The sequence below is a fragment of the Cibotium barometz genome, chromosome 2, assembly GCF_041138505.1.
Source record: "Cibotium barometz isolate CiBa-2024 chromosome 2, ASM4113850v1, whole genome shotgun sequence".
In the NCBI taxonomy this organism is placed as follows: domain Eukaryota; kingdom Viridiplantae; phylum Streptophyta; class Polypodiopsida; order Cyatheales; family Cibotiaceae; genus Cibotium; species Cibotium barometz.
Window position 1 is genome coordinate 36174486 of NC_141047.1, and position 26318 is coordinate 36200803.

At 39.7% G+C, this 26318-nt stretch overlaps 2 protein-coding genes and 1 pseudogene across 2 annotated transcripts; 2 read left to right on the forward strand and 1 right to left on the reverse strand.

The window, feature by feature from the left end:
• Positions 1-541: 541 nt before the first annotated feature.
• LOC147641000 (uncharacterized) lies at positions 542-1601 on the forward strand. The gene is made up of 3 exons (XM_086811450.1): positions 542-630; positions 1019-1472; positions 1582-1601. The coding sequence occupies exons 2-3, from the start codon at positions 1031-1033 to the stop codon at positions 1599-1601; spliced, it is 462 nt and encodes a 153-aa protein (XP_086667576.1). The 5' UTR covers positions 542-630; positions 1019-1030.
• Positions 1602-3713: 2112 nt separating this feature from the next.
• On the forward strand, positions 3714-8195 carry LOC147641001 (uncharacterized; annotated as a pseudogene).
• A 13337-nt stretch (positions 8196-21532) lies between these two features.
• LOC147641002 (putative metal-nicotianamine transporter YSL6) lies at positions 21533-26098 on the reverse strand. The gene is made up of 8 exons (XM_086817132.1): positions 25689-26098; positions 24215-24683; positions 23882-24051; positions 23688-23785; positions 23204-23341; positions 22925-23126; positions 22658-22781; positions 21533-22577 (listed from the first exon to the last, which is right to left on the reverse strand). The coding sequence occupies exons 2-8, from the start codon at positions 24642-24644 to the stop codon at positions 21625-21627; spliced, it is 2115 nt and encodes a 704-aa protein (XP_086673258.1). The 5' UTR covers positions 24645-24683; positions 25689-26098; the 3' UTR covers positions 21533-21624.
• Between the last annotated feature and the right edge of the window lie 220 nt (positions 26099-26318).

Consider the following 26318-nt stretch of genomic DNA (forward strand, 5'->3'; position numbering starts at 1 on the left):
TGGCAGGTTATTGGTGTTGATTAAGCGGAAGCTTTTCTAAGGTACGCTGATGTGTCGCGCAAAGCTTTGATCGCCTATTGTCCCCATCGGCAGCAAAATTTGGCTCCTGTCACCATTAGTCTAGCTCCCCATCTGCCCATCGGCCATCACGGCCAGAAAAGGCTCCTGGCTCCTGGCTCCCGCTAGACTCAGTTTTAGCTTCAAAATCAGGTGTACAGGAGGTATTGCTAGTTGCAGGCCTGCTTTTCGATGTGGGTTCGATCCTTGGCATGTTGCTTATGGGTCGCCTGGGTGTTGGGTTGCGGAATCGGCTTTTGCTAATCACGTAAGCTTTAACCCAACCATTCAGCTTTTCAAGCTTAAGGATTATTAAGATAGTTAACTGCATGGGTGTTAGCAATGGTGGGTTAACGTCTTTGATCTTATCACATAAAGCAGGTGTAATTAAAGTGTATTAACGTTTTCTTTTAAAACTAATTTTTATATGCAGTGAAAAGTTTCTTCCTAAATAGCTAGTTCTCTTGTTGTGCAGGGCAAATATTCTCTAATTATTGCTTCTTATTTGCAATATTTACGGCTACAAGCAAAGAAGAAGTTTATTATCTACAAATTTTACAACTCAAAGAGAAGGTGAGTGTGCTTTAGAGTTCATGATTTTTTCTTTCATATAAACTAAGAAGGATTATATAAATTTATAGAGAAGGATTTCTATAGTGTTTTAGAATACTAAGAATTCAATCTAGTAGTAATGCTCATGCATTTTTTTCCAATAGAATTTTATGTAGCTCTCAAGTAAAGTAGATTTGCCTTATTTTTTGCAAGCTCTCTCAAGCTTTATGGTTGAAATCAAAGAAAATGAGTGTGGTCCTATTGCAAGAGAGAAGAAATTTCTTTTAATTTTTCTTTCATATTTTTTCAATAAATAGAGACCTTGTAGATATTTTATGCCCATTAAACTATTTATTGGCATCCCTCATAATGTTTGATATTTTCTCTTTTATGGTTCTTTTGAATGTAGGATCGATCATTCATGGCATCCAAGGCTCGCATTAAGGTGTTTGACCATGGGGATAGTGAAAAGAAGTTGTTGGGTTATGTTAGAGTGATGGGAGATTATACCTATAGTGCCATACGCAAAGAGATTGTGCAAGATGGCATTGTAAGTGAATCTTTTGAGTTTGTTATTGAAGATGAAGATGATGATGGAGTGTGCACATTGAATGCCACACAAGAAGAGCGTTGGCAAGTGGAGAGCAACAAAAGTGTTGGCATAAAGAGGTGTTTAAGCATGGCTGATGGTGGCGGGCCCGCAAAGCGCATTTGTAGAAGCTTAAATGTTGCCTTAGAAACTAGTGACATGAATGCAAGGGAAGAGGGTGAGAATGTTCATGGTAGCAAGGTCAACATGCTCAAGAGTTCTTTACTACCAAAAGAAACTCTTGACCTTTGGGAGGTCCAGTGTGACAAGACTCGTAAGAATTTGAGGAACAGAAATCCACCTAGAGATGACAATTTTCAGCTTACAACCGAAGATGTCAATGACAAGCCTTTGATTCGAATTTGGTGTGATGAATGTAAAAGCTTTTATGGATCGGGAATGACTGGAGGCAAGCAGACCGCATACTCATGCTTATCAAACTTCTTAAGATTTCACATTCTTCAAGGACAATCCCATACAAAACGGTACCTTTCCAATCGAGGGCTAAAGATCGATGCAATAGACACTCAAGGAAGTAGTACAAAGGACAAAGAAGATGATTGTGATGATGCGGTGGCAATTTTGGCGGCTATCGAGGAGATGAATAATTTCAATAACACTCATGAAGGTAAGCATCAACTTATTTCTTAATTCTTTGCAACCAAACTATTATCTTCTTTATGTAACACCTTTGTTAAGCTCATGCAAGACACTAATTTCAGCCCCTTGTATTGGTTTTTTTTAAAGGATTTTTGCTTGTTCTTTTTAGTGTTAATTTTCAGCTGATTTTTCTTTTCTTTTCTTCTCTCAAGATCTTGTTTCTTCATGTAGGGGCTGATTTTCAGTTGGTTGAAGCCACCTTGCATGATTACAAAGATAGAAGCACTGTCAGAGTGGTGTGTAAGTATGATGGGAAGTGGCTGCACTTATGTCCTCGTGGTTCAGATTTGCCAACAATTCTAATGGAACATATTAATGGAAAGTCTCACACCATTGCATGGAGCAAGACCACACCACATCAGTCTTCTTCACTCTTGACTGGATCTTGTGGGCGACCTAAAAATCATTTTGACAAAGATCCACGCCAACAAACCTTGGGTGCTTTTCTCACATCAACAAAAGAGCGTTCAAAAGTGCCTTCTATCCCCACAGGTACATCATGCTTGCCTTCATCCAATCTTACTATCTTGTGTTGGGGATTATGGCAGCATACAATTCATGTTAGTGGTCGTCGTGAGGTTGATATAAAACCTCTCCTACAAGATCTAAAGATGGGACGAGAGTGGTTTTGTGAGCCATATACAAAAGCATCTTTGCATGATGGAGATATGGAGTACATGGTAGATGGATGCTTTAGGCATATACATTGCCTTCGTATCTCAAGCATTGGAATGCCTTTTCAAAGTTTTACATGCAAGCATTGCAAGACAATTCCATCATGTGGTGATTTTCGCATGAGGGTGTATCGGGAGAGTATTTCCATTGAGAAGAGAGGAGAAAGGCAAACGGGCAAAGGAATGCGGCTAGATTACCTTGGAATTGAAGAGCTGAAAAGTGTCTCAGTTGGGACCAAGAAGAAATTACGAGAAGCAGGTAGAAATTTATGGTGGCTGAAGGCAAAGATTATGGTGCTTTCCGTGAGAATCAGATCCTTGAAAGAGGCCAACTATGAAAGCATTAATAGAAAGGATGTGAGGCGATTTTGCAATAACATCATTGAGGCTTGCAGGCAAGGTAAATTTGGAGGCAAATCAGCTTTATGGGACTTTCTTCAAGACATTGCAAAGAATGCATTAAGATCCGAAAAGGGTCAAAGATTCACAGAATCAACAAAGACCATTTTTGAAGTCGTGAAGCTATGGGGTGGGCCACGCTTACATGAGTTTTTGAGTGCAAACCTTGGAGGGCCATCCATGTCAACCACTAGGAGACACCGAAGAAAATCAACTTACTTTCAGTCAGGGGAGCATGAATATATCTTTGATGCAATCGGGAAGATATATGTTGAAGCAAAGAGAAAACATGGAATAATATCACGAGTGCCAATTATCATTGTTGAAGATGAGACAACTATCAAGCGGCGCATTAGGTAAGCTTTTTTCAATATCTCTTCCTTTCTTTGATTGTAAATATAAAGTTCTTTGTGCATGAAGCGGGCTGAAATAAAAATATGAAAGCAAATCTTTCTCTTTATGTAGATGGAATGCAAAAGATGATGCTTTGATTGGGTTTTGTGGAAGAGAAGGAGAGGATCATCAATGCTCTTCAAATGATGCCATCATCGTTGGAGATGGAGCACAAGGATATGAGACAATAGTAGATGCCTTCCAAAACCACGTGGTGGGACACTATGCAAGGCTCCTCATTGTCAACCCTCTTCATGAGAGTCTTCCAAGATTGGCTCTAGTTGTGCATTGCACACGCTTTGATAGTGATTTCATCAGAACCCAATGGATGCTTGTGGAGCGGATGTGGAATGCAAAGTTCAAAGACGTGATAGGTCCAATAATTGGGCATGCATCAGATGGTGACAGTAGACGTCGAAAGCTCATGGTTGAAGACTACCTAGGAAAGAGAGATAGGCAATTTTTCATTGATTGGCCTGGATGGAAGTTGAAAGGAAGATTTGTGAGAGGAGATGTGTATGGTTTACATGATCAAGATTTTGTCCATTGTGGAAAGAAGCTTGTGAGTCCTCTTGACAGTCCTACCCGACAGCTTGCAGTTGGGCGTGTGTGGATTACACTCAATCACGTTGCTATGGTCTACAACACTTTCTCTGTTGATCAGCACAGGTTGCGAGATGGGGACATACAACGAAATGATCGTCAAAACTGGGGGCCAGCCCAAAGGATTGTCTCTAGACAAGTGCAAAAATGTATGAGGGAAATGCGAAAGAAAGAGAGGAGCATGCAAGGGGCCGAGGCATATTTGCAAGTTGTTGCTGACTACATAGACATATTCTTATCACCATATTTAGACTTGGGACAGTGTGTGGTGCTTGCAGCTAAAGTGGTCTTCTTCTTCAAGCTGTGGAGATTATGGCTACATCACCATCCTACATACAAACTAAAGGAAAACTTCATTAGCAAAGAGGCATACATAGACATTCAACTTTCTTGCCATTTTGTTGTTCTACTTATAAAGATGTTTCGGGAGTTCTATCCAAATTTCAAATGTCCTCTACATCTCACAGGATCTGATGCAGCGGAGATCTATTTCAGCAAGATTGGCGGTATGGTTGGGCAGGAAAGAGCGTTTGATTTTGGAGATCTTTTGCATTGTGTTGGTAGTTTGAATCAGGTTGCCATGCATGAGTATAGCTCAAATGGGGTGACTTTTTCAAGGGCCCATAAGAAACAAGAACACATTTGGAAGGACTTGAACAAGCATGAAGGTTTTTTGGAAGCAGATCTTGGGAACTACGAAAGTGTTTCCTCTGATACAAAGATGATAGATGCATTAAAAGAGGGATTGAAGCAGGCACAAACTTTATGTGAGACATTGGGCCTCAAACCTTGCACAAGTGAGGGTCTTAAATGGTGGAAAGAGCCTTGGTTAGATACAGAATCAATGTGGTCAAAGCTAGATACTGAAATGGGCGGGGCAGATGAGCATGATGACTTTGCGGAGCCATGTGGTGATGATAGCCCCATTGGCGACGAGAGCAATGAAGATGACGAGGTCATATCTTTGAGTGAGATTCGACATGAGATCGATGGGCTTCTTGATGAGGCAAGCAATGAAGCTGAGAAGAAGAGTATCTCACCGGTGGTAGAGGTTGATGGCAAATTCATCTTCAAATCTACTTTGGTAAGCCAACTCAATGGAAACTCTACATTGTCAAAGGATAGGTTGACTAGGGTGAAGCAAGGAGTGTATTTCAGCCACAAGGAAAAAGAAGCGTCATCTAGTAATGGCAATTTTTTTGGAATAGGGTCTGATTGTGCAATTTATTTCCATGATGTGACACATGGAGAGGGATAAAAAAGGTCAAAGAGAATTGGAAAAGCTACAAATCTGAAGAAGATGGACACACTTCATAGCACTTGGTACCTTGGAAGAGTTCAAAAGATGAGAAAGAAGGTAGGTGGCAGGTATGTGGATTATAAGCGAGGTTTTGACTTGACGGACCGGCCTCAAGGGGTAGAGATTCAGCTTGGTTGGTATCAAAAGGTGAAAGGGCGTCGAACATTTACTTATGACTTGACAGACTTGAACATGGTCGATATAGAGTCAGTTATTGCATTGGCACATTTAACATACAATACAACAACTGATAAATATGAACTACATCAAAATGACTACAAGCTTTTTAATGATTTTGTAAATACTTCAGGTTAGTTTTTCATGTGATTCACGTAAGTGTTGAAGCATTTAATTGTATTTTTAAGCCATGTTATATCAGATTTTTGCATCATTTTCCTCATTTTCATTTTGATTGTAGGCAACAGGTCATCAAACACATAGGGAGGCAAGAAGCTGATTTGACATGGGCTGAATTTTGGTGGGGCTGAAGTTTTTTGGGTGCGGGCTGAAAGACTTAGCGACTCTGACTTATGTAGACTCATGCTTTTTGTAGCCGTGGTATGCATGACTATGTATGATGACATGTCTAAGCGTATATTCAAGGACAGTTTTTGTGAGAGAAAGTAAGTCTTAGTTATTGCTTTAATTCAAAAGAATAGAGGAACATCTTTAGCTCACGTATACAAAATTTCTCTTTTGATTGCTATCAGATTGTTTTGCAGATCCAATTCATTCCTAAGGCAATCCATTTTGGCAGCAGGCAATGGGACCTACAATAACGGCTAAAGAAAGAATCACACACTTATACATATTGTAGATTTTTGTTAAATGTCATGTATATCCCTTCTATAATGTGGGTAGCTTGAGTATAATATACATTTGAGCAGCTCTAGTCAACGACATTATATGAAGTTCAATGATATGCGTGTATGATGAGTAGGTGTTTAATCCAAGAATAGGTTACTAAAAAGCATGTGCATGTCTTTTATTGATTCCTTGTTAGACCAGTTCTTATGTGCATGCATATGTTTTTATTTGTGTTGCAGCTGTTGCCCAATTTTATTTTGACAGGCATGAGAGTTGTTGGTGTTGTTTGCTTCACAATTTGGATGTCAACCATACGTAAAATGTGTCATCTTGATTGTATGTCTGCTGTGAAATTCCACACTAGCTTTGTTGTTGAGAGACAAGCTCTTTCGACGATGTTTATGCTCTCGTTCATTTTATTGTAGTCAATGGATTGATGCTCTTAGACAAGCTCTTTTCAGAGCATTGATGCAAACCCAAGACATCTTTTCAAACACATTTTCCTGAATGCACTCATAGGAGGATATGCAAAGCAAGGGCTGGTTGCGGAAGCTCTGGGTTGTTTCCAATGGATGTAATGTGAGGGCATCTCTCCAGATGAAACCAATTTTTTTTTTGTGTTCCCAATGCATGTAGTCACTCCAGTTCAGTTTATTTGGATGTGATGAGAAATTGAGCTTTGTGGTTTTCTCATAGTTTTTTTGGGAGAAGCTGACAGGGCAAGAAATTTCATGATGAGATTGCGGGTCAGGGGCTGCTGGAAAATGATGTGTGCTTGGAACTACTGTGGGCAACATGCATGGAAAATTTGGTGTACTTGGAGATCTGCTGGTCTAGCCAAGTGTGGTGTACTCATCGCTGATTTACTGGGCTACAAAGTCATAGTTGGGGTCAGCTACCATGATGGATGAAAGACGCTGTTATTGATGAAGGTTTGGGTGGAATTGGTGGGTTGTGGGTTCAGGTGGCATTGGGGTTGGGCTGCTTGGTGTCGGTGTGGTGGGTTGGGACGTGGACTGGTTGGTCTACGTACACATGCTACATCCATTCATGCATGCAGTATGCACACATACATCCACTCATTCATGGATGCATTATACTTACATATATGCAGACATATATACATGTGTACTTACATATAGACATAGAGTGCACCATAGTGGTAGGTTAGAAGAGTTGATTTTTGGGCTCTGCGCCCTGGGAGCCTCAACAACCTCACCACTGGGTGCTGGGCAGTCACCCAGTGGGTGCTGGGCAGTCACCATTTTAATGCATATACAGTGATGATGTGTAAAACATTTGTAAAGGCATCATGGGTGATGCACATAGATGCATATAATAAACTTTCATAAGTCATTTTGTATTGCTCAATGACAGCCTTGGATGTTGGGTTCTTTGCAGGATGAACTTCTTTAAGAAATCTAACACAGTACGATTGAGAAGCCGCCATCGAAAATACATTTGTGCAGATGATGATGAGTGCACGGTGTCACAGAGCAAGGATGGTTCAAAGTCGAATGCACTGTGGACTGTGGAGTATGATGATGATGATAAATCTGTAGTCAAATTGCTTAGCTTCCCATCGACTGCCTACTCGCATTGGGTCTCCTTCCCTGTAGCCATATCCGACTCCTTCGAGCTCTCGTCACTCCCCGGCTTCCCGAGCACCTTCCCGGCCCCTTTGGGCACCCTCACGGCATTCACACAAAGGTATTGCTTCATCCCCCATAGGGTTTTACTTCAGTTTTTCAGTCTGTAGGTCTGAGAAAAGAAGGGGCAGCCACCATTGAAGCTTCATTGCTTCATATCTCCACTTGGGCCTCTTAAGGGGCACTAAGGCTTGACTTGTGGCTTCATTGGCTCCCTATTGAGCCCCCCTTCACCCTCCCTTGTGCCACGTGGGCTGCAGGTCATCAAGGAGCAGCAGCGCAGATTGCGCCAGCCTTACAGGCTATGACAAATTTGTTTTACAGCCCACCCTCCTTCCTAGCATTCAGAAGCAACCTTCATGGCTCCATTTGGCTTGGTTAAACACTTGCCAACAACCCCGAGACTTGGCATTGAACATTGAAGCTTTTTGCTTCAGGTTTGGGACTGTGTAAACAGTCTCTACAAACAGGCCAAAAACTTATCTCTTGAAGTCTATGCTTACCGGGATTGATCACTTGTTGATGCATATTGATGCCCGTATGATGTCTACATGTATGGAGATGCTATGTTAATGGTTTGCCATCATTTTGGCCCTGATTTAGGACTGAGAATACTCAGTTTTGAGCAGTGAATCTGCTGACATACAGTGGGCTGAAGCTATTTTACTCATGTATGCTTATGCCTATGCTATTCGGGTTATGTCTTGGGTACATGCTTTGAGGTATTGACCATCGGGGATTGGAAAAGAGTTCGACATTGCTTCTTACTCATTGGTTGAGCTTTTGAGCTCGTACATACAGCTTTTGTGCCAGTGGGAGCATCTTTGGATGCTTGACAGACATTGAGCAGGCAAGTGTTATTTATCTGGGAGTGTTTCCGCACTTTGGAGATACTTTGCTGAGCACTTCTAAGTGCTTGCAGGGAGTCATACACTTTATTTCTTGGTTCTATTTGCTGATATGGCTTCATCAGGAGAGAGCTCATCTTTGCTCCACATCCGGAAGCTTGAGGGTGCTAAGAACTATGACATCTGGAGGACCCAGGTGTACAATGTTTTGTTGCAAAAGAGTCAGCATCTCCCTGTAAGGGAAAAGGGTGTCAAGCCCTCCGCCATTAGTGATGAGCAGTGGCTCAACGGTGATGAGCTTACGCGTTCCACACTCATGCTATCAGTTGTGGATTCTCTTCTTCCTGGGATACGAGATATGCCCAATGCATGGGCAATGTGGCAGCGGTTAGTTTTTGTTCATGGGTACACAGATTCAGACTATGCAGGTCATCCAGATAACCGGAAGTCTACTACCGGTTATGTTTTCACTTTTACAGGTGGTGCAATTTCATGGATATCTCGTGTACAAGGATGCATTGCCTTGTCTACTACTGAGGCAGAGTATGTTGCAGCTGCTGAGGCTTGCAAGGAGGCCTTATGGCTTGCTCGGCTTGTGGCAGATTTGGGATTCCCTGGTGATGTTCTGTTCTTGCATTGTGACAGTTAGAGTGCCATCCAGCTGGCACGAAATCCTGTTTTCCATGCAAAGACAAAGCATATTGATGTGAAGTACCACTTTATCCGTGAGGTGATTGATAACAAGTTGCTTCAGCTTGTCAAGATTCACACGAATGATAATCCTGCAGATCTTCTGACGAAGAGTTTACATGCTGAGCGGTTTACACACTGCAGATCACTCATGGGTGTTGGATGAGGCCATTTACAGATTTGTGTTGGTCTTGTATATCATTGTATACTTGCTTTTTTTTCTCTCTCTCCTACGGGCATATTGCCTTTAAGTGGGAGGTTGTTGGGGTGTAAAGGCCCTATGTAACATTTGTAGTTTGTATACAATGTGAAACCGGTTCGTTGAACCGGTTCCACCCTGACTCTAACACATGAATAAAACTCATGGGTTGTGGTGTGCCCATTATCCATTCTTCACACCCACACATTGTTGACTCTCGTCTCCTACTCTCCCGTCAACTATCCACTCCCGACATCAGTATTCAATTCTTTGTTTCAATAAACTTGCATTCCTACTTTCTAGGAAGACCTTGATAATCTCACTAAGTCTGCATGTTGGCCTTCTTTCAAGGCATTTAGAAAGGACATGTTCTTAAGGATCTCCCTTGTTTTCTCTTGGAATGCACAAATTCCAAGATAAGGTCAAGGTGAGAATGTGTACAACATGACGGCATCCTTCTAGATGTAGTAGTATATGCAAGTTGACAAAGGCTTATCGATTATTCTTGTGATCACCTTTTTCAATAATTGTAAGGGGCGTGATATCTTTAAATTTAAATTTACTAGAGGGGGGAAAAATTTCTATGAGCTGGAAATTTTAAAAGTACAGGAGGGTTATAATAATATATTGCAAAAGTAATAGGAGGTATGCATAAAATAGGGGAAATCAGGCTACAGAGGGGTTTTAAAATATGCCTTTGAACGCACGTGATACAAACTTTTTTGGAAGGTGGAGGCCCCGAGGCATGTAAAAAGCTTCTTACTCTCTATTTGTACCCAAGTTAGGCATGTAAAAAGCTTCTTACTCTCTATTTGTTATTGATGAAAGCTATACAATATTTTATGCTATGTTCCATTAGTCTATGTGTTTAATCTTGCAAAGAAAGAGAATGATGGTGATGGAAATCATTAGCTTGTAAAAGGTTGTCACCATCTTGATAGACCTCCTTACACAACAATGGTACCAGAGTTAGGCATGCAAAAAGCTTCTTGGAGTACACAAACCTACAGGCACAGCCAACACACATGAGGAAGCATGCCAACCAATTACGAAAGTTACATCTTGATAGAACTCCTTAAAATAGTGGTACTAGGCATCGGGAAGTGTGCCAACCGATTGCGAAAGTACCATCTTAATAGGCCTCCTTACACAACAGTGGTACTACCAAAGCTAGGCCTACAAAAAGTTGCTTGGAGTATAGAAACCTGTAGAAGCTAATACACATCGGGAAGAAGTGTACCAAAAATTGATTGCAAAACTAGGCGCTCCGTGTGGCAGGCCACTCACAGACCACAAGACCCCAACACACATCGGGAAGCATGTCAACTAATTGTAGGCGCTTTGTGCGCGACGGGCCACTCACAGACCCTAAGTGAAATTAAGCAATTAGAGAAGAGAATGTAAGCATGTCAACTGATTGTAGGCGCTTTGTGCGCGACGGGCCACTCACAGACCCTAAGGCCCAATAAGTGAAATTAAGGAATTAGAGAAGAGAATGTAAGCATAAGTCCACTCTATTTTCCACTCTCATCTCTGATACTAAAGGGAGTGAATCACTTTTCCTTAAAACCTTCACCCCCCCTTTTCAAATCTTGCATGTGGGATATATCTAGCTTCTTTCCTCTCATCTAATTCACCCTCCTCTTGTCCACAAATTTTGCCAAATTTTTCACAGTTTTTCCCATATCTCCTTTTTCTTCCACCCAGATTAAGCTCAATAATTTCTCTCATCCTTTATTTCGACAGTGTCATTTTGGGTGGGTTTCCTCTCTAGGTTTAGGTTCTATATGAAGACATCACCATCCACCTCAAAACCTGGGTGATTAGCAACTACCTCATTTCCTTGCCTATGATACTTCTTGGGCAGCGACTCGATGTGGTGTGATAGGGGGTTCGTAACGACCCTGTACAATTCTAATAATAGGATCACTCTCCAAACCTCCCACAAGAATGTGAAAAGAAGTGCTCTCCATGGAAATAAAAGCTCTCAGAAACACACAAACTCTCAAAAACCATCTCACAAACATACAACAAACTAATAACAAATTCAAAGTCTAAACACGAATTTTATACATATTAGAAAAAAATTTAAAAATTATACTCATTTTATAAAAATAATTATTATAAATAATGTCATTAATACACAAAATCTAAATAATGTCATTAATACACAAAATCTAAAATTCATTTTTAATAATTATACTATACAATAAATGCATGCATAACTACCTCTCATTTAATGATTATTCCATAACTAACTTCTATATAATGATTATTCTCCATAACTAACTACTATATAATGATTGCATAACTTTTATATCTCTGTCATGATACCAATTTAAGTTTTAACCTTTTTATCATTTATTTTATGATTCCATCCATTTTCATTTCAAATAAAGAGTACATCCTTGTATTTCCCAACAATGCATGGGAAAATTTGAAAAGATTCAAAATGCAACATTTAAACATGACTATCATTATTGTGGTCATTGTCATCATCATCATCATAAAGGTCTCTCCTTTAGGTTTAGCCAAAAATTTTATTTAGGTTAAGAGAGTTAGTAGCCACGTTTTGCTTTTAAGGAGGGGGAGAGGAAAAGAAAGGCGTGTTTTGTTTTGGAGGGAAAGAAAGCTGCCGCATTGAGGGGGGCACATTTTGTTTTATTTTGGGATTGCCCACTAAGGGTAACGGTCGCCCTTAGTGGGCAAGCTTACCCACTAAGGTGACCGCCGGTCACCCTTAGTGGGAAAGCCCCACTAAAGGTTTGCCCACTAAGGGTGACGTCGCCCATAGTGGGCCCATCGCCCTTAGTGGGCAAGCCCACCCCCAAAATAAAACGCGCTCTCTCTCCCCCTCCCAAAACAAAACGCGCTCTCTCTCTCCCCCCCCCCAAAACAAAACGCGCTCTCTCTCCCCCAACGCAGCAACTTTCTTCCCCTCCCCAAAACAAAACACCCCTTTTTTTTTCCTTTCCCTCTCTTTAAAAGCAAAACGCCTTCCCCCCTCCCCCCCCCTCCTCAAAAGCAAAATGCCTTCTTCTTCTCTCTTTCCTCCTGATAGAAAACACTCCTTCCTTTTCTTTAAAAAAAACTCTCACACACCCTTATCTTGTCTCTCTCAGAGATTCTCTACTTTCCTAAATCCTGAAACGATAGCTCTCAAGATAGCTCTCTCTCTCTCTCTCTCTCTCTCTCTCTCTCTCTCTCTCTCTTCACTCTCTTTTTTCCTCTCTCTCTCTCTCTATACCTCTCTCTCTCTCTCTCTCTCTCTCTCTCTCTTTTCACTCTCTTTTTTCCTCTCTCTCTATACCTTTTCCTCTCCTCTTTTTTCTTCATTGTTTCTTCTCTTCTTTGTTTGTTCCTTCATTCTCTTCTTTCAAAACTCTAATTTTTTTAATTTAATATTTTTTCTCTATTTATATCTATCGCTCTATTTATATTACCTCTATTTATATCTATTGCTTTTTTATTCTATTTTTATCTTTTGCTTTCTTATATCTTTTAGGACTCTTTCTTCTTGTTCACTCTCCTTCTTCTCATGTTACTCCTCATGGCATCTCTCCAATTCCAAAGAGGGACACAAGTATCCTTGATGTTTAGTGATACCAAGGTAGCTACTGGGACTATTTTGTATGTAGACCCCACCGTGGATACTGTCCATGGAATTGCTTTGCCTCATGGTGGTCATGTTGGCGTGTTGATAGAAGATGAAGTGGGAGAAGTTCCTCTTTCTTTTTCCCTTGAATATGGTGATCTCAACAAGTTAAATCAAACCAAAGGATAAATCATTGTATGGCCAGCCATAGAATCCTCTCCACCTTTCCAATTATGATCTCTTTTTGTCGCATGGTCATGTTGGCATGTTGATACAAGATGGTGAAGTGGGAGAAGTGTGTAAGTCTTATTTTATCCTCTCCACCTTTCCAATTATGCTCTTTTTTAGTGATTTTTTTGAGAGCAATCTGTCTTGTATATGTCGATGTGTTTAGATTGTTACAAACACATCAAAGGAAACCCCACATCCAAAGCATGCAAAACGTGTAAAGAGCACACCTGCCAAGCAACAAAGCCAAGAAGTGACAAGTACCAAGAAGAGGAAGAAAGTGCAAGAGGAAGATGATGATTGGAGTCCTCCTCAAAGGAATCCAAGTTGAGTTGTTAAATCTCGAAGAAAGGTGCTTCTTCAAAAACCATTAAAGAAACTAAGGAAGTAGGAGAGGTGGATGAGGAAATTGAAAAAGAAGGCGAGAATGAAGAGGGTTTCATGGTGACTCCTATAACTCGCTTAGCGATTAGAACTCCTACAAGACAGTCTTAACAGAGTGAAGGTAATTGTTAACCACTTTTTATCAAATCTTACATAAGGCATCTTTTGGATTACCAAGCATAACGTGTGTGTGTGTGTGTGCGCGCGCGCGTGCGCGTGCATTGCAGGTGGTGAAATCCACTCCTTTGCCACCTATTCCCTTGTGCAGACTTGTGCCTAACCCCTCTATACGAAGAGTGCAGTTTAGGTATAAGAAGATAGCAAGGGAATTTTAGACGAATGGCTATGTTACCGATAGATGCAAGTTCATTTTTTCCATCTCCTCATCCCATTATCTTGTTAGAGAAGTGACTCAAGATGTTGTTATTGCATGGGATGACATCTAGTGATTGAAAAACGAGGAGTTCAAGAATATGATCAAAGGCACAGAGTGGGAATTCATGAGCAATAAGATTTATGTGTGGGACAGAAATCATTGAGTTGTGGCATGGATGGAGGAGATTAATAAATGTGTCTCCTTAAACTGCCTACTTTTTTGAATGCGGTCTTTTGTTTTATAATTTAATAGTTTTGAGACTAATTAGATTTGCACTATCTAACTGTAGCATTCAAGAATGTCACATCAATTGTATGAAGTTACGAATTGAGTGATGCTGTATTTAATGAATTGCATTGAAATTGTTATCTTTAAAGAGTGCAAGTTTTCCTGGCTTGTGTTGATGCTATCCTTATTGAATTCAATGAGGATGGTGAGGGGGAGGTTCTCACATAGTGATCACTCGCTTAAACAGGTAAGAGAATATATGTTTTAAGACTCTTTGAATTCGGAATATTCGACATAAGAGAATATATGTTTTAAGACTCTTTGAATTAGGAATATTCGACACACTGTGTTTCAATCTTTCATCATAACCTTAAATTTTGTTGCCATGAGATGAATGAAGTGAACTATGTTTCTTCTTTCCTTATGGGCAAAGTGTGTCTCATTAGGGCACTTGGGTTGGCAAACAAAGAAACAATTATAAAGCACACTAGAGAGATGAATAAGGCATGGATGGACAAGCATGTCTCGACATAGAAAAAAAGGGCCGCCCATCCTGGTATAACTGCGAGCTTTCGAAAATTTCTCAAATAGTATTCCAGGTAAACCTTCAATCTTTAGACACTTGTAATATATGATAAACATTTGCATATCATCCACTAATGTTGCAATTTGTGAATAATAGGATGAGTACGTCACAACCACCCGAGATATTGACCCCCTAGTAGATAGTTTGTCTACACAAGAGTTTGAAGAGAGATGGAGAAGGGTATTCTATAAGGTGAAAGAAAGTGGAGGCATGCTACAAGGTAGCTGGCGGTGATTGCAAACCTTGCACAAGGGGAAGGTTTCTTTGAGTAAGAAGTCCTACACTATTTCCTCTGTGTATTTTGTAGGCAACAATATTGTATGGTTTTAATGTTGTGGTTTAATTATGGTGTTGTGTTCCAAACGACTAGTGCAAGTTAATTGGGACGAGAAATTGGATTGTTTGACAGAGGATAGGCTTTATAACTTGGCAGCTAGCTCATTGTGCCAAATGACCACAAAGCACAGATTTTGGATATTTTAATTGATGGCGATTTGCAGAGGTTGAAGGATTCACAAATCCCTAAAAGTATGTAATAATTACTTTTTCTATCTTCTTAATATTTACAAAGTGCTCTATTTTTTTTAATAACAATTTCAATGGCAATGCAGCAAATGCAAGTTTATTTAGGGATTGGCTTCAAAGAGAAGTCATATGGCATGAGATTGGAGCGCAGGGTGTAACCGTCATTACATAAATATAAAAAAAGTACAAGGTAATTTTTTCATATATATTCTTGGATGACCTCGCCAATCTTAAGAGAATGTATTTCGAGGAAATGGTGGAATCCCTAAAGAAACAAGGTGTGGTAGCTTTGAACCCTATTTTCGTCAAGGCTACCAAGCGTGTCTAGGTGCGTAACATTCCATAAAGCGTACTTACTACTTGGTTGTACTCTTATATTTGTAAACTGAACAGATGTAATAATGCGTAGATGGATTTGTAAGTGCCGTGCGGAGAGATCTATTGCAGATGTGCCTACAATCTTAAAAGAATGGTGCAATCTAAGACATGAAAGCACTGTTTATACACAACAGTAACTTCGAGACCTTTGGGATGCAAAGATATACAAGAGATGCCCATTGTTCCTTGACTTTCTAAGTGGCAAATTTCCCAAGAGCGAGAAGGAGATTTTTACTCGGGCTTTTAAAGCAAACCAATCAACCATGGTATGAACTATAAAATTAGATATTTCGCTTTAATTTAAATATTGTTTCTTATATATTTTTGAATGGTGAATTCGATTTTGAAGCCTAGAACTCTACGTGACAAATCACATGTTCAAGGCAAAGATAAAGGTCTTATGAAAGATGAAGGGGATGATGAAGATGATGAAGAGGATGATAATTATGAAGGGGGAAAAGTACCAAAAAAGGATGCAATGAAGGAAAATGGAAAAGAAAAGGCATTACAAGAAGAGGAAGACTCTGATACCTCTCCATCAGAATATGACAAAAGCAATTCTGATGATAGCACATGTCGCAATCCCAAAAGTTGAAGAAGTTGGTCATACAGTAACACAGGCAAGCAAGGCACTCTTTTACTTGTGGTTCATTGGTATTATTGTTACATTGTTTTCATACTAACATAGATTAAGTTATGGATTCAGATAAGCTTGGCAAGAGGTGAAACGCCAAATGCACCATTGGAACCAATTCATCCATCTATCTTGGGTGACCTAACTCCAATCCAAATGAATTCACTAGGTATGATTTTACTCATTGGTAATGATAATGTAAAGTATTTGTGTGGTGCATGCACTTACAAAATTTATGCTTTGTAGGAGTGTCTTGTCATACCACGACAATAGTCCTCAGTGCTCCCAACGAACATCAAAGTGCTAGTTCCTCTACCGTTATGGAAGCCTCGCTGTTAATAGGTGTAATAATCAATTGTGACCAAATGTGAAATGATTGTAAAGGTGTGTCTTTTATAACCTGTAATAACAAATGATGTATAACTCTACTCAACATGGTGTGGTAGGACATCATCCTACAAAGATGATGGCATGTGTTGGGGGTCCTTTGAAGATAGGCCGTGCACTTTGTGTGGATGAATAAGGTAGTGAAGCATTTGTAGACTCGAGGATCTGTACACAAAACATGAGTTAAGTAAGCTTTGTTGAGAAATGAGAAAGAAATATAGAGAGAGTGAGCAAACAAAAGGACAGAAAGAGTGAGTGAGACAGAAAGCAAGATAGGGAGCGAGAGCAAAGAGAAGGGACAAGAGAGAGAGCGAGGATAAAGAGCTTGAGCAAAGAAAGGGACTGAAAGACTGAGAGAAGGGTAGAGAGGGAAAGATAGAGAGGAGGATATAGATATGGACTGAAAGACTGAGAGAAGGGTAGAGAGGGAAAGATAGAGAGGAGGATATAGATATGGATATCTTCCACTCACACCTCTCTCTGCTAGAGAGAGTGAGAGAGGGAAAGGGAGGAAAGAGAGAGAGGGGGAGGGAAGAGGGTGGGAGAAGGAGAGAGAGGGTGGTGTGGGCTAGGCGGTGGTGGTGGTGGCAATAGTTAGAGAAAGATTGTTCAAGTAGAGAGAGAAGGCAGCCAAGAAAAGCTCCCTCCAAAGCTCCCTCCACCAAGCTCACTCGGTGACCATCCCCTTGTTGTTGCAGATAGAGAATCCAAGAAGAAGCCTTATCTTACATGCAAGCACTTGTACTTCATATATTTGCATGTTCTTAGCTTGATCCAAAATGAGAATATGTTGTCTTGTCTCATAGGAGAACCTACCCTAATTTAGACCATTGAATGCATGGAATTGCACATGCCAAATTTTCTCATTTCATGTCCTATAGTATTTTGGGGCTTCTGTAACCTCATTGGAAGCAACCTCATTGTAGAGGGTTCGATTTTGCAATATCTTTCTCTCCTCCCCTCCCTCTCTCTCTCCCCCCTCTCCCTCTCTTTCTCTCTTAATGGAGGGAATGTGTATGAAGTTTGTAATCTCGCTTTCCAACAAATTTTGTTAAGATTCTCATATTTCAATACTAGATTAAAGTTGAGTTTTGTTTAATATTGTTAGTTCATTGCATTTTCTAGTAGGTATTGTATTGCATAACGTGGTCTTTTATTAATGAATGGTAATTGCGTTATGAGCATTAAATGTTTAGAAATCTTAGGAAAATTTTGTCTGATTTATGCATGTTTATGCATAACAATTATCTAGAGAGATCTTAGGGTTTTAACAGTGGTATCAGAGCAATCTCTAGTTAATTGTTGTTGATTTTTCTTTCTTATTGTAATTTTGGTATTTTTTGAAGTAAATTTTAATATTTACTAAATAAAAAATATTATTTTATTGATTTGTGTTAATGATTTTCACGTGGATCATCGATATGGCGATTGGCACGCGTGTTACTACTATTCAATGGACGAATCGACATTGCGGGGGAATTTCGTGAGTTTAATGCTATTTTTTCCTATTTTTTATGGTTTAAAATAAGCATTAATGGAATTTTTTACTAAAATACCACACATTTTACTGTGGATGTTTTCGATAGAATGGATTCCCTAAATTTCTAGAATTTTTAGGAAATTTTTTCTAATTTTTTAGAAATTGTTTGAGCATTTTTATGGTTAAAATGTATTTTTAATGCATTTTGTGGGTTTTCCGCGGGTATGTTTTCGATTTTGTGCCAATTTTTTTTTTAAACTTGTGCAGCACTGGGTGAAAAATCGTCACCCCCCTTATTCGTTTTTTTTAACCATTAAGGTTATATTTAAAAAGCTTTATTTAAAGCTTATTTTTTTAAATATACTTTTGGATAATATCATGTGCTTTGAAGGTAGCATTTGCCTTCGTTTTTTGCACTTAATTTTGGAGTATATTGCTTGTACTTTTGTACATATTCCAACTTAGATACCTAGTTGCTTATATATCTAGGAGAATTGTTATTTTTTTACCCTAACTTTATTGAGTTTATTGGGTAGTTATCATTAGAAAGGCGCCAATAATTCAATTTCTTTTCTAATAATATACTTGGAAAGAGTTATTCCTTGATGTAGTCTCAGGTATATAGAGACAGGTTTTAGTATGTGAAAGTCTGGGATAAGGCCATCTTATTCCTTTTATACAGGATTTTATTCATATTTCCTAGACGGCATACTAGGGAATTTCAAATTGGTAAGGTATGTATGGGTGGTATCATGGTGGTATGGGACGCTAGTGATCCCTCACATATATTATCTTATGGGATAATTTGGGATCAAGAGATTGTTGCTTTGCTTACATCACTTAGCATGTTGACCTCAACATTCAAAGATAATCTCATTTTCTGAATTCATTTAAAGTTGTTGTGTGGGCATTCTCTAGATAAACTTCTTTTATCTATAGCCTATATGTATTGATGAGTGTAATCTCGTCGACATTTTCACTTGTTGAAATCTCTTTCTTTAGAGTTCAACGAGTTTATCTTGTTGTGTTCGGATTAAGGAAATTTGGATTTTTCCTTTGTTGGCATTTCTTTCTCTAGTTCCGTACTTTAGGTGATTTATACAGTCCACCTGATGGTTTACGGATGAACATATGTGACTCATCGAGACGATGACTCTCTATGTTGATATTATGGATAACTCGGGACATCGATAATTCCATGTGTAGATATGGGTACGTCAGGGCACCGATGAATCCGTGGTTCCTGCTGTTATAATGCCATGTTTTCCTACTTTATTCCAAATGGTTTACAACGAGAAAATTACTTTGAGTATGAATTGCTATGATCATCCGCAGTCTGATGGGCAAACAGAGCGTATGAATCAGATTGTAGAGAATATGCTTCGTGCATATGTCTCTAGAAAAGCATCAAATTGGAAAAAATATCTTCCAATAATGATGAAATTTGCCTATAACAGTTTTAAACATACGGCTATTGGTTTTAGTCCGTTCATGCTTATGTATGGGTATCAGGGCACCTATTGATGTCGGTCTCAAGGACATCGAGCTTGATGCATCGAGGGATTTCTTTCGTGATATATAGGAAATGCTGACCGAAGCTCGGGATTCTATCAGGAGTGCTCAGGATAGGGCACAATTCTATGCTGATAGAGGATGCTCAGCTTGGTCTTTTGAACCAGGAGCGTTGGTTTATTTAAATGTTCCTAAAGATTCTGAGACTTTGTCAACAGGAAAATGTTCAGTCTAGTAATAGATGTTTGTACAAATCTTCTTATACCAGTAAAATTAACAGAAGTTTTAAAAGATTTTTCCAACTAGTTAAAATAGGAAAAAGTCCCCTAGGGGTGGGGACAATAGTCCAATGGTAGAGCTCTAGGCCATGGGACATGAGTTTAGTATGCACCCATAGATGCCTCAAGATAGTTCTACGCCATGATAGTTTTTATATGTATTTCATCAAAACCTATTACAATATACGTGTTTCATCAAAACCTTTTGGGTAGTGATATTGATATGTATCCCATGATTGGCTTGTGTGTGTGTGTGTGTGTGTGTGTGTGTGAGAGAGAGAGAGAGAGAGAGAGAGAGAGAGAGAGAGAGAGAGTCTTAGTCATGAAAATGAAAAATATAGCATTATGTTTATAAGACATATAGCTTTTACATTAGAAGAAAAGAAGAAGAAGAAGTGAAAGTGGATGTTTAAATCTAGAAGCAAAGTAGACTCATGGGAGATGGGAAAAGGTTGAAAATGAAAACTCAAAGCACCAAGGTAATGATTTGCAAGAGGACTTTTTTTTTGTGTGACCACATTTTTTGTGTGGTGGGATGTGAAACAAAGATAATGGTTTTCAAGTGGACTTTTTTTTAAACCACATTTTTTTTGTGGTGGGATGATGTGAAACCACATTTTTTTGTGATCTTATGGATATATTATTCTGTTTAAAAATGCAAAAGTTGAGATTCTCAACAAATTCATTACTTTAGTATTTTACATCTTGAGACTCTAATGTAAATAATCAAATAAAAGACATTCATGAGTGAAAACGTTTAGATAACATCTTACTGGCAAACTTTTCTCAAGTAAACCACATCCAAATGTTAAAAAGATGTTTTCACAAAAAAAAACTAATGGTGTACTTGACTAACAAGGAAGTTGAATATGTGATTAACACTTTACAAATACAAGCATACTTGTGTATATACTAACTACTAATATATGATTTTCTCCCAATAAAAATTGGCAAAATATATATCACTTAATCTAAGAAACAAGCTTGACATTAATCAAGTTGTGCCCACATGATTAATAGTTAATATAATAACTGTCTCTCACACAAAAAGTATGACATCTTCCTACTCTTTGTTGAAGGAAAATATATATATGGTGCGCCCTTAATAAGAATCAATAATGGTTACTCTCATAAAAGTTAAATGAAGTGAATATCAAATTAATTAAGGGGTGGCCCTTTTTGAAACTTTTGATTATTTTGTATGGCTTATTTACTTAGATTTGTTATACCACAGTTGGCTCTAATGACTTGTAAAACAAATCAATTGTATATCAGTTTGTCATGCTAGATTTTAGTTTCTATAAAATTCTCAAGTATCACCTTCAAGTAGTTATAATGCAAACAAACTTAAAAGATTCCTCATCCACCCACAAGGTTTTGATGGCAAATGCTTGTGCAGAGCAAGCCTTAACTCTTATCATGTCTAGAGGGACATTTTTTTCATCAAAAACATGCAGCAATATATATAAAAATGAAAGTTTTCAAGAGCATCAATAGCAGGGGGCTTATGTACAAGACTTCTTGGTACAATGCAGATCATGGAAACTAGGAACATTATCATAAACCCCATAGGAAAAACTTATAATCCTAATCTCCAAGTGGCCATACTGTGACTAGTAAGATGGTAAGTTCAAGCTGCCAACCACTTTGCTGGGCAGAAAATACATGCAGATGGGCGCCTGCTTCTTTGCTATGGCAAGCACGGCCGAGACCAGTGTCCATACGCCATCACCACAAATCAAGCCCGAAGCTACTGCTGGAACCAGCAAATTCGATTTCTTTATGTTCATCCTTTGCCACACAAAAACAATAACAGTGCCCACGAACATGTCGATCGCGAAGTAGGGGCCAAGGTAAAAAGGTATGGCCATGGCCATCGGGATGGGTATGTAAGGCGCCCACCTGGCCAGGGGCTTATCTCTGAGGAAGTTGACAACTATGGCTATACAGAAGAAAGCGTAGCAAAGATCCAGGCAGTGTTTGGGGAGGGCTCCAAAGCCTTGCACTCCGATAATAGCCATCTCTCTATACATAACAGCGTAAGGAGCCTGATACTCTCCATTTGGATTTCCCACATCAAACGCTTCCCAAAACAGCCAGAATGTTGAAGGCGCAATGATGCATCCCATGACAGTTCCTAGTATCTGGCTTGCAAACATGGACCTGGGTGAAGACAGCGTCAAATAACCTGTCTTGAAGTCCTGCATCAAATCCGCCGAGCACGCCACCACAATCATCATGACCCCACACGACACAAGCCCCACTATCACACCACCATGCGCTCCCGCCCACGCAGAGAAGATAAACAGGCCCAGCTTGCCGTAAGTCGAGGCCAAGCTCCAATCAGTGAGGCCACAGCCATAGGCATTGCAAAAACCGAGGACAGGTGCCAAGCAATAGCTCAGGAAGACATAATACCACTTCATTTGGTGGAAAATTACTGGAATGACACCTGTGGAGATTGCCGCCAGCACTATGTAGCATCCAGCTGCCACTTTGAAAGGTATTCTATCCTTCATGAACAAGGTGTTCCTTCTCTGCTCATCATGTGGAAGCTGTTCCATCACTGCAAAATGGTAAAATGGTGATAAGAAGGAAAAACACCAATCTCGGATGACTAGTCATGCATGAAGAGAGACACATTACCATCCTGATCCTTAATCGGAAGCCCTTTATGACGGTTTCGATACGACGACCATGTTATAAAAGAAGTTATTTTAACAAAATTGTAAAGGCCATCTCCCAAAATAAGGGCGATTGCCACAAACACCTGATACCAAAAGCATGTGGGACAGAATAAGAAACTGCCCGCAACATTGAGCTATGCTACACTTTGACTTGAGCCAAATTAAGCTAAAACTATATACAATAATTGTTGAAAGATGATGCTTCACATGGCATATGCATATATACCTTGTAGCCATTAAGGCCTTGCAGATTTGTTCTACTTGCATCGGCCGGATCATCGGCCGGATACCAATCGCCAGCCTTTTTTGCTATGAGTGGCCACATAACGCCCCACGAAAGAATGCCTCCAAGTAGCAATGAGACATTGATTAGATGAGGGCATATCATGCCCGCTCCAACATATGTCATGCTGAAGTCAAAATAGAATCTGGCCGGCCACACACAATGCGATTAACGATGTGCTGCCTTCTTCTTCCTTGACGATTAGAATGAGATAAGACTTACTTGTTTGCATAGGCCTGGAATCCCAAGGTAGGAAACCTGTCAAACCCGCAGCTATCTTGAAGGCCACTGAAAAACCACTTGAAGAGACTGAAGAAGAAACTGAAAGTAAAATACTTTCCCAAACAGGTAATCTGCTTCCTGCGAAAAACAACAAATAAAACAATGAGAAAGAGCTGTCAATTTGCCTCCTCAACTTCATGGATACATGCACACGCGCACATGTAAACCCCCCCCCACACACACTCGCACGTCTTTTCTGCTTGAGATAGTTGTAAACCACAAAAACAGATGATAAAAAGATAAGAATTCCTAGTCCTTTTGTTGCCTTGTCCCTCAACTTCCCACATGCACACGTGAATTTACATGCACACGCATCTTTTCTGCTTGCCTTTGGAGAAGACACGACATAGAGGAAAACTAATAAAGAGATGCAACTACAAACCTTTACCAACAAAGGACATGTTGAGCATGAAAAGTTACTTACATGGCTTCTTTGGATCCACGCGGAGTGTGGAAACTGTTGATCAGCACTGCCGTTGCCGTACCACTTGGAAACGTCAACTTGTAGTCAATGATCATAACCTGTGCATGCAAGAAACACTTATGATTTTCCATAAGAACATGCATTCACATGTATGCTTGCACTTAATTATTAAAGCCCGTGATAGAGAAGCTTACTTTGCGAAGAGGAACAACAGCAAGAAGACCAAGAAATCCAACAGCAAACATGTATGGGATAATCCAACCCAAATGGGGGTTTTTGATGTCTGCCATGCTGCTGCCACTCTTATTGTTAATTGAATTGTAAGTTTTTGAATCCATGCCAGTCAGGTATGTGCCAAAGCCTCCTAAAAATGTTGAGAGATAAGATTGAGTCCATCATGTGCAATTAAACTGGTTCAACAAAAGTACATTATTGAGGAGAGAAGCATCTTCTAAACAAGAAGTCCCCCTGTGAAACTTGCCATATTTAAATGACCGCCTTGCACCAAGCAAGAACATGGAGCTTACCGCTGAAAGCAAGGCCATAGCAGGCAACGACACAGGTCTGGATGACTGTGTTCTCCTGTCGGGTGAAAGGTGTGTGGGAAATGCCCAACCTGGACAGCAACTTCGTGTACGACTTTAAGAAGAAGAAGCCGAGGAGTCCAGCAGAGATGTTGAGGGATGGGATGATCCCGGTGGTTAAGCTGAGTTTAAGGGTAATGATGGAGAATAGGAATCCAAGAACAATGCTCACTATGACTCCACGGAGGGTTATCTGCGCCCACCATGGGGGAACCTCTGTTGATGCAAAGAGCTCCTCCACTGAAAATTCCTTCTCTTTCTTGGAAGAATCGCCATTCATCTCCGGCTCCTGATAATCTTCTGTCGCTTTAGGAAGATGCAGGAAATCATGCACATCCTTTGTGTGGGTACCATCCTCCACCTCCACAGACATCTCTTCTTCGCAAAGTGATCTGTAGACTTATAGCGTTCTCTGCATGCATAGGTTATAAGAGACTTAAAGACCCCATATCTTTAAAGATCCCCATGCATTTGCCCCCCTTTAAAAGAAAGATTCGTGATAACTTTCTCTAAACCAATCAATTATCTCAAATCTCCATCATTTCGTTTACAGATTAATTCTAAACAGATTTCTAGCCCCAACCCATCATCTCAAATGTCCACGTACAATTCTAGATAATAGAGCAGCTAGAACCCATTATCATTTCTGAAAGCCATCCATGCAATTCAGATATCAGAGACTTAATAACCCCATATCTGTCAGACCCATTTGTGTACAAATAGGAATCAAACTCAGACCCATTTGTCAGCTGGCTCTTGCTATTGTACCAAGCTGCCCAGGAGGAAGCACAAGCTCAAACCCCAACACCTATAATTTATACTTTACAAAGGTAGAAATACAACTTAAAGAACCCATCATCTCAACACCCCATAAAATATTATTTGAACAACCCACCATCTCAAATAGAGCTTTAAAAGCTCATCATCTCAAACAGCCATGTCAGAAGATAGAAGCCAGTTTTCTGCTTAAATGGAAAGTCAGATCCATTATCGTTACTATTACTAGATCCTCTGAGTTGAGACTAAGAGAAATAGAGTTTCTGAGAACGCAACATCTCAAAACCCATAAAACTGAACCAGAAATAGAGACCAAGTGAATAATGAGATGTCTGCACAGATCTTCATAACTATGAAAAAACCTATGATCAGTGCTTGAAGAAGAAAGCAGTGGCTCAAGGCCCATGGTTTAGAAAACGAATTAGTGCCCCTAAGTTCCAAAACCCGAGAACTAAAAAAGCTTCAAGAACCCCTTTGTCTCTATAATCTAATAAACCTTTCGTATTACAAAACAGGAAACTTCGAAAGTTCAATCAAAATCTCTGCTCTCTAGGCTATCATGCAACTGTTAGAAATGCATGGAGGAAGAAAGCTTTGAGCACCCAATGTATATCTGTGCTCGTTTTGGTAAGAGGAGAACCTGTGATGCTAGCGGAGATTTAACAGTAAGTTTGCTGGAGTTTTGAGTTCTTTGACGAAGACCCCCTGCTGTTCCAGAATCCTTTTAAGATCCAGAATAAATGGGAATCTGTTCTACCCAACCTTCCATGAATCCTTCTTTTCCTCACCATGCATTGAAAAGGAAGCCGAGCATGCCTCCACTCACAGGAGGTGATGGGCTGGTCTCTAACCTAACGACAGCACCATCAATATGTCTCCACCCACTTGTTTGCTCTCGTCTCCAACAAGAGCACATTGCTAAGGTTTAAATCTTAGTACATTTATTAATTAGCAGCCCCGTTAATTAATTAATGGCTCTAGCATGAATGTGGGAAAACATGACTAATAGGAGGACGCCTAAGGAGGGACCCAAAAATGTCCTTTCACATAGACAACACCAATGAGATGGAAAAGGGGAAAAGGGTCCCTTTAGCCAATCATCACAATTACTAAACCTTGTTAGACATCATCAATCCAACAAAACTTTGCTCAGATTTAAAAAATACCTATGATTTGAAGCATACTTTTGTTCTACATCCAAGTTTGAGGCTGCATGATTATCAACTTTATCTCTCTATGTATAGTATTCTCACGAAAATAAATAAATAAA

Coding starts and splice junctions, on each gene's coding strand:
- LOC147641000 (XM_086811450.1), top strand. CDS start 1,031: ATGGCATCCAAGGCTCGCATTAAGGTGTTTGACCATGGGGATAGTGAA. Junction 1,473..1,581: donor GGTCCAGTGTGACAAGACTC/GTAAGAATTTGA, acceptor TGAATGTAAAAG/CTTTTATGGATCGGGAATGA.
- LOC147641002 (XM_086817132.1), bottom strand. CDS start 24,644: ATGTCTGTGGAGGTGGAGGATGGTACCCACACAAAGGATGTGCATGAT. Junction 23,786..23,881: donor CTGTTGTTCCTCTTCGCAAA/GTAAGCTTCTCT, acceptor TTGCATGCACAG/GTTATGATCATTGACTACAA. Junction 23,342..23,687: donor CGTGGATCCAAAGAAGCCAT/GTAAGTAACTTT, acceptor TGTTTTTCGCAG/GAAGCAGATTACCTGTTTGG.